At 34.4% G+C, this 17,051-nt stretch overlaps 1 protein-coding gene across 1 annotated transcript in view; it reads left to right on the top strand.

Moving 5' to 3' along the window:
* FSTL5 (follistatin like 5) overlaps window positions 1-17,051 on the top strand; it is a 698,132-nt gene that overhangs the window by 633,166 nt on the left and 47,915 nt on the right. Inside the window, exons 14-15 of the mRNA XM_045798623.2 lie at window positions 7,770-7,877; window positions 13,320-13,444. Coding sequence (XP_045654579.2) covers window positions 7,770-7,877; window positions 13,320-13,444 — 233 coding nt within the window. The remainder of the gene's footprint in view (window positions 1-7,769; window positions 7,878-13,319; window positions 13,445-17,051) is intronic.

Genomic DNA, 17,051 nt, shown 5'->3' with positions numbered 1-17,051 from the left:
GAGATCACCATTGTTTATAAAATGAAAATTTCCATATTGGGTATATTCAGTCTCCTTTCTGATAGGATACTAGTCCTTGAAACCTATTGTTGACTGTAAATAACAACCTGAAATTTTAGATAATAGACACAAAAGATTGTCTTTTTAAAAAACAGGCAGTGCCTGGGTGGCTCAGTCAGTTGGGTGCTGCCTTCTGCTCAGGTCATGATCCCAGGGTCTTGGGATTGAGCCCTGTTTCCTTGGGCCACTGCTCAGCGGGCAGCGGGCTTCTCCCTCTCCTTCTACCTGCCCCTCCCCCCCGCTTGTGTGCGCTCTTGCTTTCTCTTTCTCTCTCTCTGTCAAGTGGATAAATAAAATCTTTAAAAAAATAAAATAAAAATAAAAAAACAAAATTTTCAAGGTTTTAATTTGTCTAAGTTTTCACTTTCAAAACCATGTGTAAGTTCAGTCTGTGAGCTCTTTAGATAATGAATTCCATACCTCTACTACCTGCTGGGTGAATGATCACAGCCTTATATTTGTCTTAACATTACCTTAGAGTATGTAAATTTTAGTCCTCAAAAAGTACATGCTTAAAGGTGAATTATAAATATCCTAGTGGTTCTATTTTCATACTTGAAAATACTTCATTTCTTAGAATTATAAATTCCCTCAAGGTTTTCCCAATTTCAATACAACATGATAGATTTTGCAGACTTAGATATTAAACCCTCTGTTTTATAAATTAATAATCCAGTAGTTCAAGTTTTAAAACTATTTAAAGAAAGAACATTTCTAGCTACTTAAAAGACTAAATTGAAACAACAACAACAACTTTGTGATTTAAAGCTGTATTTATCTCCAAGGACAGAGCACACTCAAAGTCAACTGCAAAGTACGAAGTTAATTGTGTAAAAAGTTAAGCATCCTTTCTCAACTTGACCACTTTTCTCAGCTGAGGCTGGGTTTGAAGTCAGTCTTTTTTGCATCCAAGTGAAGTTTTACTTCCTGATTGTGTGCTGTAGGCGTTTATTTCTTTCTTTCAACCCTGAGTATATTATACAGAAATCGCTAAGAATATTAACTATAACAGAAATGTAGTTAATCTTCTCCCAAACATGGTAGAAAATGCCATAGAATTTTCTCCGGTGTGGATATAGAAATGGAACAGTGAAGTGCAAAATCAATCTTGAAAAAAAGAGACAAAAAGATACTACTTTTATTTAACTTTAATCTTTCAAGCTTTCTTTTTCAATCTAATTAAAGTATATCCCTAGTGTTTTATGCTGACCTTATCTAAGAAATCATATTTCTGCCTCTTTCTTTCGCATGCAAATACGTGCCAAAGAATATGTGCAAAAGACTGTGTGGATTGGTAGTAAATGTGTACTTAGGATTAAAAATTTAAAAATTTGGAATAGCTTTGTTACATTTTATTATTAAATGACAAATATTTTCTTGACAACATAAGGTTTTATAAAATTTATGTTAAAATACATTGGAGTATGTTTTTTTCAGTGGATACAACAGTATCATTTTTATATGCAGCTTAGAAAGTAAAAGGTCACAATTTTTTAATGGAATCGGTAAGGTTGCTGCTGCTTTAACCATCAACTGTGTGTTGCCTTTCTTACTGTGGAATTTTTGTAAGAGTGGCAGGCAGGTGATATTTGGCTGTATGAAAGACTACCTAGTAAACAACTGACCTCATTTTGTCTTCTGTGGAGCAAAATCAGGTTCTGCTTGGATGCCAAAGTGGCTTGCGACACCTCGGGAGTATTCTTAAGTGTCATCAGCAGTCTCCTCTAGCCATTAGCACATTATCTTGAGAATCGACATCATTAGTTTAAATTAGGTTCACTTAATTAGCCAGCTGGTACTCTCCTTGTCAGGCTGATAAACAAGCTTGCTTCACTGTTCCTTCATGTCAAGCCCAAACCTCAAGTTTTGTGTATCTTTGTTGCTATTACCAGTATTTTCCCCCTCATAAAATAAGCCATCTTTATAGAAGGTGATGCAACCGGTCCAGGAGCAGTATAGCGTGTACTTTACATTTTTAATATTTGTCTGACCTCCTCCAGCAGTACTGATAAATTTGTATAACACTGGGTATGTTGGGATTATGAAGGAGTTAAGGTTTGTAGATCGACAAAGAGGAAAAATAAAACCCTTATAATGTAAGTAAATGATATGCTTAAGCAATGTTTTAAAGTAATAAAGAAAAAATATTTTATTGGTATATAAAGCTACAAATAAGTCCTTTTTGTTATTACATTATAGAGTGTATTTTAAACATTTTAATGAAGGAATAGAAGAAGTTAATTCAACACGATAATATAGCACTCTGAAAATGGTACTTATATGGAAAATTGAGAAATGGATTTTCAGACCTGAATATGTAGATAACTACTATTAATTACAATAACAACACATTGTAATTTGAAAGTTATTTCTGAAAATGTTTAAAAGATCAATTCATTTTTGCAAGTAGGATTGTGGCTTAATTATCTGAATATCACCAGGCCAAGCAAATGCCACTCTGTGCAGAAAACCGTAGTGTTTATGATACGGGGGGAATATTTCTGACTACAGTATCAGAACCTTTAAACAAAATCTTACAGAATCATTCAATAGATCTAAACTGATTCCCTTTGTTCTATTATGGCTGAGATTTGAATCACCTGCTACAAATAAATCTCATCTCCATAGGCTTCTCAAGGCAAAGTCTGGAACAATTTTACTAGCAAAACAATATCAGTAGTGAAATACAAATTATGCAAAGTAATGAATGAGAAATCTATATAGGTTAATTCTGAGGTGAAAGATGACTATCCATGGAATATTTTCTTCTAAACACATATTTTTGAATGTTGTTATTCAACTTATATCATTTCTTCTTGAAAAATGGTTGGTAGCTGCAGAAAGAAAAAAAAAAAAAAACCTATATACACCAGTGGTCTCCAAACTGGAATGTGTGCAGCATAATGGAATGAAAGATGATGAGTTGTGAGAAGGGAATACAAGGATGTCATTTATATGTCTTTTTATGTTTAAAAAAATCACATTACCTTTTATAAATATTTAATATATGGACCAACACGGGAAGCCAACATTCATCTGTATGTTGAATAGTGATGTAATGCACAGTGGACAGAAGGGCACCTGAAGACAAAAGAGGGAGTTTTATAATAAGAAGGGATCAATGTTGGTACATTAGTTCACTTTTATCTGTACAAAGGGGATAACAATACTGTACACCTCAACACAAAAATTATTATGAAGATTAAATTAAAATAATTTGTATTTGTAAAACATTAAAAAAAACTCCTCTCTTCATAATAAGTATGGTACAGAGTATAATTGTCTCTCTTAAATAAAATGATAATGATGATCTTAATAATAAGTTTTGGAACACTGTTTAATTTTGCAATTTGCTTTTCCCAATTAAGTAGATTTAGAGTCCCATTAATTGTATGTTGAATATTGCTATTTACAAGGTATTGTTCTAAGTGCATAGGTAATATTATTGACTTAAACAGAAAGAAAAGCTGCTTTCTTGGAACCTAGAATCCATTGGATGAAGACGGACAATGAAAAATAGGAATACTATAAATGCAAATTATATAATATGCAGTCAGGTGGTAAGTGCTTTGGAAAAAGTAAAATAGTGGTATAAGACCAGGTGGGATTGGGAAAGCTGAAGATGAGGGGATGTGCACCAGGGGAAGGCTGATTACAGTATTAGGCTGGGTGATCAGGCTGGCCTCGCTGAGAGGGTGAATTCGGAGCAGTGAATGTGTTGAGGAAGCAGACACTGGGCTATCCAGGGGGAGACCATTCAGGGGAAAAGCCCTCTGAAAGGCAGAACTGTGGCTGGCATGTTGGATGAACAGCAGGAGGCCCAGAGCATCTCGACTGGAGTAGTAGGTGAAGGGGTCAGAGAAAGAAGAGGGAAGAGGCAGGTCAGCTAGGGCCTGGGAGTCATTGGAAGGACTTCTGGCTTTACTCTGAGGGAAATGAAAAGACGCTGTAGTCCTTTGAGCAGATTAGTGTTATGATCTGTCTAATGCTTACCAAAAAAAAAAAAAAAAAAAAAAAACCCATCTTAACAAATCTGTTGAGAAAGGTGGTGAGTATATATAAAATTAGAAGTTAGAAGCCGTGTGATGAGAGTCAAGAGGATAGAGGCTCTGTTCTTCATGGTATCAGGGCAGAAGCTGCCGAGGTCAGTATTGAGAAGGCACATAGAATCCTGTTTCCTGAGAATGTGAGGCATGGGAGAAAGAGGGCAGTCAAGGATAAGAGAATCTTTACAATCCCTTTCATAAAATGTGCAGAAACATTTAAGCTATTTTAAAAAAACACAGAGGCTTAATTGTGGCAAGAAAAATAATATTTTAAGTATCAAATATACTGTCTTTCTCTTTTACAAAAGCTAATGGTCTAAACTTACTCATCATTTAAAGTAATTTCCAGAGTATACTAGCAGGTATTTTGTGAAATCCAATACATACAATTTATTCCTTTCAAAAGTTGACAACATAAGTAGGAAAATATCTGTTTTTTGGCTGAAAATTGGGTATGGCAAGATTATCCTGAGGATGGTTGTTTGGAAATATTTCTGTCTTTGTTACATGATCGTTTTGATGAAAACCATGTAAATGTTCCCTCTGTAAAATGTGTTCTATCTGTACACTTGAAAAGTTGTAAACAGATTTTTTCCCCCCAAGAGTTAAACATTTTCCAAATAAAGTATGTCAGATGTATTTTTCTTCATTTTGATCTGCATATCTTTTTCAGTTCTGGTGAGCTATTATAACCAAACACCAAAATATATTGAATTTTATACCAAACCTTTGAAATGCTGAGAGACAAAAATGTTCAAACATTTTGGAGACGATTGAGCAGATATTTTTCAAAATCTGAAGCTGTTTTGAAAATTGATATTTTTCTCTTTCAAATACATATATCTTAGTTATTTGAAGGTCGTTATTCATGGACTGCTTTTTGACATCTCCGGGAACATATTCTCATAAGTTAACTTTGAAGAATAGTCTCTGTCTTCCCACTTATAAAAATATTCATACTTAAAGCCCCAATCAAAGCATCACCTCCTCCCCATCCTTCATCCTGCTTTGTACTTCTTCCTCTGCATTTCCATGGCATTTGGTCCTTCTTTTTTATTTTGTGACTGGAATCTAGTTATTTTAAGTTCTTTCACCCTCTAGCCTATAATTCTTTAAGGACAAAGACTGCGTGTATTTACTTTCTCTTCTAAGTCTCGGATTCTTCATTTGCTAAATAAGGGTACTGTATCTCCAACTTTAAAACACTATGACGCTAATTGTCATGAAAATAGCTCTAGTTCAATTAGCTTTTCCATGGCGCACCACAGAAAAGCTTCCTGAGCTATTATTTTTTTTTCACTTAAGCTAAAATTTGCAGTCGGCTTCAGAATGCATGCTCACGAGCATGGTGTATACTGCTGCCCACTAGGTCGGTGCTGCTTATACAGATGATACTGCATACATTTGGGCCCATGGATTTCCCTCCACCTACCAAAAGAGAAAACGCCCAAAGAACGTTTCTTATGCATGAGGCAACAAACAGGCAGGCAACATATCCACACATTGTCGGGAATTCAGCTATCAGCTAGGGAGGATGGTGGTTCATGTTCACAGGAGTTGCACACTGGGGATAAACAGACTATCAAATCCCAGCTCTGCTGATTGCCTGCTGGATGACTACGGGTAAGACTGAGTCTCCATTTCTAGTCCTGTTTTATGTGGATATTAACTTAACCCATGGATTGTGGTATGCCCCTCGAAGGTAATACTTAGGAAAGGAATCAATGAAAGAAAAGAACCTTACTAGAGCAGGCAAGCTGGAAATTTGCATTTAAATTGTTCCTTAATATTTAAAATTATCTAAAGATCTTTGCTCTTTGTGTAACTGTCTCAATAATTTAATAACAATGAGGTCTTTGTTACTATTGCTTTTGTTGTTGAACTATTTTATCTTTAGCATTTTAAAGACCTAAAGATTATTTCTTTTTAAGCTGCATGCAAAATAGGGTAACTGTTATAATCACACATAGATCAAGTTTTACATATAAAGGGGGAAATACGAAAAATCAAAGGAATCTTATTGCTTTGTTATTAGTGGAATGATTAATGATGGCACTTTTGCTATATACACATTGAAATTATCGATGAGTACCTGAAGAACTTAAATGAAACATCTGGCGTTCACTAGATTACAATTAACAAAATACCAGACTATTTCTTAAGCAATAAAGCTATTTAATTATCCCAAATAACCTCGTCTAGAGACAGTTCTAAGTTTGTGCAGCAACGCAAAGTTGTCACGGAGAATTCAGTCTCCTTTCATTTTTCTCCTGTCAAATCCTCAATGTTGTGCGGCTTTTCCTTCTTAAGCTTATTGTTTCATGGCCTCAAAATGACTTTGGAAATTAAGGCTTAATGTTCTTATGTGATAGCATTCAAAGCAGGAACATAGAGAAAGTGTGGTGCAATATCATTCTCAAAAATCATTCATTGAATTAATCCTTAGCATGGATAAATGAGACTGGGTCATGTGACCAGGGGAGCCTCTAGAGAGGCTGGGAAACTTGGCATTTGTGAAAGGGGAATAGGTTAAATCTCTGATGCTCACCAAATGAGCTACCTTCCCTGAGAACATTCTTGGCCACCTGATCTCAAAACAGTGTAATGGCTCTGTTAGCCAGGAAGAAAGTCATGAGGACACTAACACAGAAATATTTAAATAGGCCTTTTCAGAAATCAAATAATTAATTCAGTAATCCAAGAGTATTGAGAATTTTAAATAGATAAAATTCAGGGGAAGGTTTTAGAAAATAAATACTTTAGTAAGACTAAATTGCCAACATGTTAGCTAAAATATGAATCTTCACATGTTCAACCACAAATGTCGTTTACCTTTAACTAACCCACTGAGAAGAGGACTGCATTCTGAACTAAAAATTAGGAAATTCTCTAAGGATATTTAACAGAGCTTCGGAAAGAAATGATTTCAATATTGAATAAAGATTGTTGTATTGGATATAGTTTGTTTTAAGTTATAAAATTAGAAAAACATACATAAGGAACTACTACAGGAAATTACTTGAAAAAGGTATTAGCTTGAAATATAAATAGCTTGAAATTAAGGTGAGTGAAATAACTTCCTGGCAGCCATTTGTTTTCTGAACTTTTGGTTTTAAGTAAATGCTAAATATTATAAATATTGGCAGAAAAACACATTTACCGTATCAAGGATGGTTAAAAAAATGCTTTTACTTCTTTCTGTGATTTTAGGTTTCTCGTTAAGGAAACTAAATGAGGTAATCTGTCTTTAGGGTTACCACTGTGTATCAGATGTAGGCATTTTAGCATTATAGATGGCCAAATCCCATGCCCAACATTAGAATGAAAAAAACCCAATAATATCAACATAATTCTTACCTGTGTTCAACAATTGAATACATATTAATCATTTATATATCTTAAGTTTCTAAATAACTTCTCCATGATACACAATTTGCATAGGTAATGAAGGAACATAAGACTGTATAAAATTGTGCAAAAACATGCCTGGGTAAAGTATCATATTTCCGAATTAAACAAATGAAGATTTAGAAAAACAGAAAATTGGCAACATAAATTTTTAATCTGACTTCTAAATGCTTTTGTTCTTTCATAATTTCTGGCATCGCTTTAAACTAATATTTCAGTCTGAAAAAAATTTTTTTCCACTCCTATTTATTATAGGCAGTAAGCACAGACCCCGTACCAGTTAAATTACACTACGACAAATCACATGATCAGGTCTGGGTGCTGAGCTGGGGTACCACGGAAAAGACTTCTCCAACACTGCAGGTAAGCACATTTCAGCATATTCGAGGAAATAGTGATTTTTAAACCTTTAGATATCTCATTGGATATTTATAACTATTTAACAGCGATCTTCTTCGTCTGAGGACTGTACTTTAATCATATCTAGATCTGTGCAGAAAAGGGGGAACAAGTTAATACTCAAGTACTTGTTTGGATGGAAAATATTACATCTTATACTTATCAAAGGTTAGATTGGCAGGCAAAAAGAAAAACCAATGATGACAAAACTGATGCCATTAGGGAACAATAGTCATAATTTACCTTTCAGCAATTACCTGCCTCCCTACAATTTACATGAGAATATTCTTGTTTCCATCTCTGTTTTCAAAATGGGGCATATGAGCTACAGACCAAGAGAATTAGACAGTCTCAAGGCAGATCTCCATTTTTCTCCAAACAGATATCTGAGCACAGGCTCATTTCTAATTAGGAAATAAGTGATATAGTTTTTGTGGAATTTGTTTGTTTTAAAGTTGTTTATATAGATCTTGACAGAGGGTGAAAAATATATATTTTGACGGTGTCTCTTTGGCACAGATTCAATTGTTGGAGTTAAAAGTTTAACGGAAAACTGAGAGGGAATGAGAAGGAACATTTGGCCCTGAAAATGTGTTTTATCTATGTCTCAACTACCTCGTGATTATAGCACTGCCGTGAACATTCCTCTACTTACAAATCATTAACCTTTGGCCAGTTTTCAGTACGTCAATTGAGTGCCATGTTTTTAATTTTAATTGGTTGTCACTACCAATACTTTAAATGTTTCTGAAGGATTTTTAGTTTTGCAATATTTAACTTAGAAAAGGCAGGTCTATCGAAATGAAATCTTTTAAAGGCACTATCAGAATGACGGTTCCTGTTATATTTCATTAGAAATACGTGTCATTTGAAACATCTAACATATAATAGTATTCCAGTTATCTATTGTGGCAAATCATAGCCCCCCAAATTTGATGTGTTATACAGAATTAAAGAATGACTTATTACCCATAGTTCCATGGTTCGGCAATCTAGGCAGTTTGCAAGCATGATTGGGGGAGCACTCAGATGGCCTCACTCATCTGATTACAGGAGCTGGATGGTTCAAAATAGCCTCAGCCCCACATCTGATATGCGCTCCTGGTGAATGGCTGGGTGGCTTGTGTCTCCTGCATGTGCCTGCTCATCCTTTAGGCTGGAATCTCAGTGTGGTGGTCCCAGGGTATAAGACAGTGGAAGGTGCAAGGCTAATTAAGATCTAGGCACTAGAATTCACGTTAAGTCACTTCCACCACAACTTCTTGATCAAAGCAAGTCACGCTGCCTGCTAGATTCAAGAGGGTGAAGTAACAGACCTCATCTTTTGATGGAAAGAGTACAGTCTTCATTGTGGACAGTTGTTTGACTGATCTATCACAATATGATAATATTGTCTAGTTATTTGCTATTTTGTACTTAAATCTTCACAAGATAGAACAGGTTAATATACATGATTTTTTTTTTAAAGTTTACTCATGAATTAATTTTCTTTACCTTTAAAATAAAATAAACACAGCTTATAAAAGTTAAAAAATATATTTTCTTTTAAATCTGTATGAATTTTCAATATATTGTATTCTTTGGAACTGAATCCTTCCCCTCCCCTTTGGTACTTGCTACTGTGATAGATTAATAGCTTTCTCGGGGTTGAAAAACTTCCATAAAGCACTTTAGGCACACTCCTTCAATATCATACAGAAAGGGGAGAAAAAGACTTTGAAAAGGTGTTAAGTAACTTCCCACACATTATTCAGCCATTTAAAAATGGGTTCTTTTTCTCTGAATGTCCAATAAAAAATATGCTTTTAAGATTTAATGAATTTTTTAAATATTTGCTGAGTGGAAGGAAAGGTAAGTCTCACATCTGAAAATGTAAAATAAAATGTAAGAATTGAGAAGTACTCGTAAAATAGTACATACAGTTAGATGTATTTGCATAAAGTAACATTTATACACACATATATACACATATCTATGTGATGGATTAGATAAGATAATACATAGTTGGATAGACAGACAGGCTGACAGGAAACACAGGGTCTCTGGATCAGAGAACAGACCATTTCTTACTCAGGACCGTGCTAGCGTATATACTCCAGCCCCCATCCTAAGGGTGGAGGGGTGAGAAATTAATGTTACCCTGTATGTACAGCACAGTTGCTCTAACAGGAGAAGGACCCTGAAATTATGTGTTTTAAGGTTGTTTTTTTTTTTTTAGACTGTTGGCATATCAGTCCATCCTGTTATTATTTTTACTCTGGAATGCAAATTTTATCAGGTCAATACCCTGGAATGTCAGTAGGGCTCAAAGGAGTTAAGTCTCTACCTCTCTCAGGAGCAATACCCCACCTTTAGCTTCCGAGGCATTTTTGCTGTGCCATCGTCCTTTCTCCAGCTTTGCTAGTGCCCTTTGCTCAGAAAGACCTGACTCAGCAGAAATGTCAAAATATTCATGGATAATTGTCTCCCAACAAGATGATCAGGAAACATCTGCAAAGGAAATGAGATTTAAGATTTGTTTGAAAAGAGGAATAGACTTTCCTATGGTAAAATAGAATTCACCAAACGGAAAACATGGGCAAGGCCCCATTTTTGCTAGAGTGTCGCTGTGCCATGTTGAAAGATCAGACTAGAACTAGAGACATCGATGCTAGGTTGTGATGGTTACTTAGGCAGTACCTTTTTGCCCTAATGCAGTTTATCTTATAATAGTGGCCACTGAAACCATAAAGGTGCAAAAACCTTTTATCAAGGATCTGAAAGTCCTAGGTATACTTCTACTTTGTGTTTTCATTTTGACTATAATCAAATCTATACATCTTCATCAATTATGGAAGCAAAATATATTATTTTCTGTGATATTTATAATTAATTAATAAAAACTCATAAACTGCCATAATGTTAGGTATATAAGACAGTGATTTTCCAATTAGTGTTCTCAGATGAATTCTCAAAGATTTATCCTAGTTATATTTTTCCTTTTTAAAAGGCATCTATGACTTATGAAAATTTAAGAAATGCTGTTCTAAAAGTCATGAGACTGTCATCTGCACAGTTTTACAATCCATATGTAATGTCTTTTCAAACGCACAATAATTAGAGAAGAAATGTCCCCAGGAAACAACTTGGAATAAAGTCTTTACATCTTCCTGTTGGCCGGGAAGTAGGCCCCAGCCAGATGGGGTGACAGTGGGAGGTAGCAGCTGTGGGTTTGTGGAAGGCATCACACATGGAGGGAGCAGCATGCCATTAGGAATGAACCAAGGATTGTCGCAAGATTGGGCCTATTGATTAAGGTGCATCTTAGATCAATCTGTGTGTCGGCTCAGGCCTGAATCAGGCAATCCACCAGTTCCACTGCAGCAGTGAGAAGGACCTAGAACCATCAGGGAATGAAGTCCAGACTGAGAAGAACTAGGGAAGTGGCATTGTATTTTTACAACCTAGGACTATGCCAAACACAAATTAGATGCTCAATTAATATACCTTCATTGGCATAAAATAGTTTTGCATCAGTAAGTTTGGGATACATTATAGTGTTATTTTAATATTAAATTGTGGGACGCCTGTAAACTACCGAGAACACATATTGGCATATAACAGGTTCTCAGTAAATATTATTATTGCTGCCATCAGTTTCAGTATTATTATTAGTTTCAAATATATGTACATGCATTTCAGAGCTATGTACTTCTATACAAACTAAGGGGAAGAAAATTTGAGGAGTTCCATTCCCATTACCTCTGTTGACCTTTATTAAAATCTTGTAGACATTATTATGAATGGCTAAAATCCATTGAAAACTTTCTCACTGATATTAATTAATAAAATAGGTAGAGTATCTTTAAGGCTTTTATCAAAGACTTTGGTTCTCTCTTCCTCTGGGCACACGATAGGCTCCGTTTGGTTAGGTGGAGCCATAGGATTAGTTCTGGCAAGTGTGGTCTGTTGTAAATGGAAACATTCAAGGCTGCTGGTTCAGCATGGGATACTAAGTGAAACAGTAGATACCAACCAAAACCCTCTGGGAAAGTAATGGGTGTGAAATGAAATCTTAATTTCCCAAGGCTCTAAGACTAATATTTTTTTTCTACTTTTTTTAACCACAACATGACTGAGCCTATCCTGTTATAATAAGCTATTTTCATTGGAAAGGCAATTTCCAGGGGAACTCAATGAAAGTATACTCAAATGAGTGAAGAAAAATTAGCCATTCAGAAAAAAAAAAAAAAAATCAAAGTGCCACTTACTTCTGTCATAAAAACCAAAGGAAAAGTCTCCGTTTTGAGGGAGGAAAGTTATTTAACTTAACAGAGTCAGTCAATTATTTAGGGAGTTTAATTTGGTGGCCGTATGTAGAAAGGATTTAAAAGGGGAGAAATAAAGGCAAAAAGGGCTTTAAAAGGCTAACACAGAACAATGGTTGACCAGCAGGAACAATAGGAAAAAATGGAGAGGTGTGAAAAATCTGAAGAAAGAACTGATAGAATTTGGTGCATAATGGGATACAAGGAATAAAAGAATTTAAATGTAGTGATCTTTCTTTAATGGACTATAAAGGTTTTAAAAACCAATTAATGATGAATAATAAGAAGAAATGTCTTTGATTAAAACTTACTTAAATCTGGGGCATCTGGGTGACTCAGTTTGATTAAGCATCCAACTCTGGAATTCGGCTCATGTCAGGATCTCAGCATCCTGAGATTGAGCCCATGTTGGGCTCCGTGCTCAGCAGGGAGCCTGCTCAAGATTCTCTCTCTCTCTCTCTCTCTCTTTCTCCCCTTCCCCTTCTCACTTTCTCCTCTCTAAAAAAATTTTTAAAAAAACTTACTTAAATCTGTTACTTTCGATTTATAGAAGGAAAAAAATTAAATATAATTTCATCTATTCTAAAGTTGCTAAGAGCTAAAATATTTCATGTGATTTGTTTTGGAGTTTTCAGTTTTGTTTACAGCTCTGTTCTATATTAGGAGACTAATTTGTTTATCAATTACACCTCCACAAAGCTGAAGAAAAAAAGAAAGAAAGAAAGAAAGAAAGAAAGAAAGAAAGAAAGAAAGAAAGAAGAGCAAGCAAACTAATATTCTCATTTACACCATCTGTATGCTTGCTTTTATTTTTCTCATTATAGCAAGATTAATGCTTTTATAATACAGAAGTTATTTCTACCTATTTTATAATTTAAGCAGAAATTATTCAAGACAAATCTTTCCTTATTTTTTATTTCTTTATAAAAACAAATTTCTATGTTGAAAATAAGCAAACAATTACAAAAGTCCAATTAATGATATACTAATTTTGAGGATGGCTATAGTCTATGAAACAGCTACTGATTTGTTTCATCTCTACATGAAATTAATGCTGGGAATGTACTGCCAATGTCTAACCATGATATGCTCTGTTTAGGTAATAACCCTGGCCAGCGGGAATGTGCCACACCACACTATTCACACCCAGCCAGTGGGAAAGCAGTTTGACCGAGTGGATGATTTTTTTATTCCCACTACAACACTCATCATCACCCACATAAGGTAAGTGCTAAATGAGTGATCAACTTTTAGATTTCTCTCTAATTTTGATAGGAAGCCATGGGAAGTCGTAAAAAATAAAACGCATTTCTGTTATATAACGGATACACACATAATTGCACGTGATTTACCTTGTCTCATCTGCTTGATGAACTTTTATTTATCAACATTCATAATGAATTTCCCATCATGTATTTCTTTTTATGCCTCATTAGGAAGTGAATTTTAAAAGATCAGTGGCATTTTTAAATCAATTTTATAGTTAATATTTTGCAAATTGTCATTGGGGTCTTCATATTAGGCTTTTGCAGATGCTGACATTTGAACTCAGCATGATGAAAGAACCACTCTCACAGAAATCCGTTCAATATATTACAATGACATTCTTCTATCATTTTTGCCCATATAGAAATTAATATAAAAGTATTAGAAGCAAATAGTAAGTTGAAATGAAATGTTTGAGGCTTACACTTTGAGGAAACATGTTGATGTGTTCTATCCTTGGATGTATTTATAAAAGGTGAAAAGGTAATTACTTCTAATGACATCACTCCAAAGTTCCGTAGAAGTGGTTTAAATGCTTGAAAGAGGGAGACTGAATATATCACAATTTCGAGTAGTGTATATTTTGATAATTTACTGAAAAACTTTTGAAGTATTACTTAGCAACATTAGTGAATTTGAACCAAACTAATATTTTGTTCTGTTTCTCACTTAATTATGTTGAAGGAGAACTGCTCCAGATATGTTATATGAGTCATTATTTGATTCTTGTATGTATTTGTTTCTCTTGTATTATATTGGAAAGTATCTTACCTAAGAGTTGGAGTTGGAAGAATTCTGAGAGAGTGTGAAATTCAACTTCCAAAAGTAAAAAAGGGGGATTAATAAATCAGAATCATGGCTCATAGTTAGACATTACATAGATACTCTTATTTGCATAGCCAAGTACGTTTTCAAAGAGGTTAGTGTTATCTTTCAAGCAAATTACCATTACTTTCAGAATGTCTATTATATGCTCAGGAATAACGTGATTAAAAAACATTATGTCGTTACAATATTACATGTTTTATGGAAAATAAGTAGAACTTATTGAAAATGCAGCATATTTTTAAGTATTTGTATTGAAGTAAAAATTTTTACATCTGACTGTGAGAGCTATAATAGTACAGACACAGAAGAAATTAGCATATGTACCAAAAATGGTACCACTTGAGATGGTACCTAAAAAATATATGTTTTTATACTTAATAAGGATACAACTTCATTTGGCAATGAGTGTTATAATTAATTCCTTTGTTATTTTCAAGTTGTTGATAAATTATTAATAATTTACTGTGTAACACTTGCTTTTATTTACCCCATTCTCCTATTACACATAACTATATTCAATATACATTATTGGCTTTGCTTTTTTTTTTTTTCCAAATGCACTAGTATTGGAATTATTTGGAGCAAATTTCCTGTGTCTATAATACTAATAGGGTTAATAGTGTGTAGTTTGGGCTATTTCTTTTCCCCTGCAACCAGTAAATTCTATCATTGTGGTAAAATAGCTACCAGGTCAAGAGTTTAACTTTGTCTAAATTCAGTAAGTGCTATGTGTAATTATGGGTTTGTGTTTATAATTGATATATAAGATTACATTGCTCAATTATAGAATTGTTATATGTACAGTCAGAACATAATATCTCTTTAGGGCTGAAATTATTACTACGCAATTAGTGTTGGAGCTAATAATTAGAAGAAGATCTAAATAATGTGAACACATATAAGGCAAAATTTTATTTTGGTTATTTCTCTATATTATGAGAAACACTGAAAAGTATGCTTGAGGATATTTTTAAACATCTCTTTCCTTTTTAGGGATGGGTAGTGAAATGCAGGGTTGTTTTGCCATACTTATAACACATACTAAATTAAATTATAGCAATCCTACTTTCATAGATTGGATATACAGTCCCATTTTCGCGAATGTGAATGATGGTCAAATTTTCTATTGCACTTCAAAATAATTATTCCTATTACTAAATGAAGAGTGAGAGCAAAAATTAGCATGCATTTCCAAAATCAAAACATTAAATATAAACTATTTTTAACATAATGAGAATTTTTTTCTACATCAGGAAAATCTGAGGGAAAGATACGGTCTTTTCTTCTACCAATTTCATGTAACATATTTTTCTAACCAAATTTGGCATGTGTTTAAATATGTGTCGAGGAGATTTATCTTTTTGTAACTTGTGTTTTTCAGAATTTGAGACTATTTTCTGACTGCTGTGCTTGGTATATATTTCCAGGCCAGGCAGAAGGTCTGACACATAATACGTGTTTAATTAATATGAGTTTCCTTCCTGTGACCCCTCATCACATTAATCTGCTTTTCTCTCAGATTGCTACACCCTCATTTCAAATAATTTATATCTCCAGTGTCTGAAAAGCTCCTGGACAAGTGTCAGGATTTTATATACTAAGTGCCTAAAAACTGGTAGGCTCTTAATTCATGTTTCTCACAGGAATGAAAATAAAGAAGAAAGAGCTACATTATTTCCTAAACCAGACTATGTATAGGATTGAGGGAATTACATAGCATTAAGGGAACTGTATTTCTTATGTACTGAATTTCTCAGCATCTAACATGGTATCAGAGATGCAGCAAGTCCTGCATTAAGGGTACATGAATTATGTGGAAGCAGTAATTACGAGTAATAAGTACTTACACTCCTGTCAGATGGATCGAAGCCTGAAGGTCCCAGCAACACCGTTTGCCATTGGCTATTATAAATTTAGCCAGTTTACTTCATTTCTTTCCGAGGACTGGAATGAAATGATGTTCAAATATTAAGTTTCAGGGACGCCTGGGTGGCTCAGTTGGTTAAGCATCTGCCTTCGGTTCAGGTCATGATCTCAGGGTTCTGGGATTGAGTCTCGACTTGGGCTCCCTGCTCAGTGGGGAGTCTGCTTTTCCCTCTCCCTCTGCCCCTCCCCTGCTTGTGCTCTCTCTCTTTCTCTGTCAAATAAATAAGTAAAATCTTTTAAAAACATTAAAAATAAGTATTAAGTTGTCCTTAATGGTGGTTGTTCATACTACTCATAATCCACACTGTTGCAGGGGCTCCCCTGCGAACAGTGACAATCTTGCTAAAAGCCTCTATTTTTCCCTGCTTGGCTTCTTCTTATTTTTTTCTACATTTTTCCCCCTTCTCGGTGTCTATAATTCTCAGGCTTGTTTAATCTAGTCTGTAAAGTAAATTAAGACTGAAGAATTTAAGAGAACCAAAATTATTTTATCCATCTATATTAAAAAATAAGCTTGTGGCTTAAAAAATAATCAATCTTCACAAAGTTTGGGAAGCTGTTCACTTTTTAAGACAGCTTAAAATTCTCAGCACTTTGAAAATTTTTGGATCCTAATTTACGTCACCCCTCTTTAATCAAAATACAGTTGACATACAATGCTATATTAATTTCAAGTGTACGACATAGTGATTTGACAATTCTCTACGTTATGCAGTGCTTGCCATGGTAAGTATAGTTACCATCTGTCACCATACATAAATACCACAATATTATTGACTATATTTCCTGTTGGTACTTCTTAATCCCCTTC

This window comes from Ursus americanus, chromosome 13, assembly GCF_024610735.1.
Source record: "Ursus americanus isolate L20-20 chromosome 13, mUrsAme1.1.p, whole genome shotgun sequence".
NCBI classification, from domain to species: domain Eukaryota; kingdom Metazoa; phylum Chordata; class Mammalia; order Carnivora; family Ursidae; genus Ursus; species Ursus americanus.
This window is presented reverse-complemented; position numbering and strand designations above follow the sequence as displayed.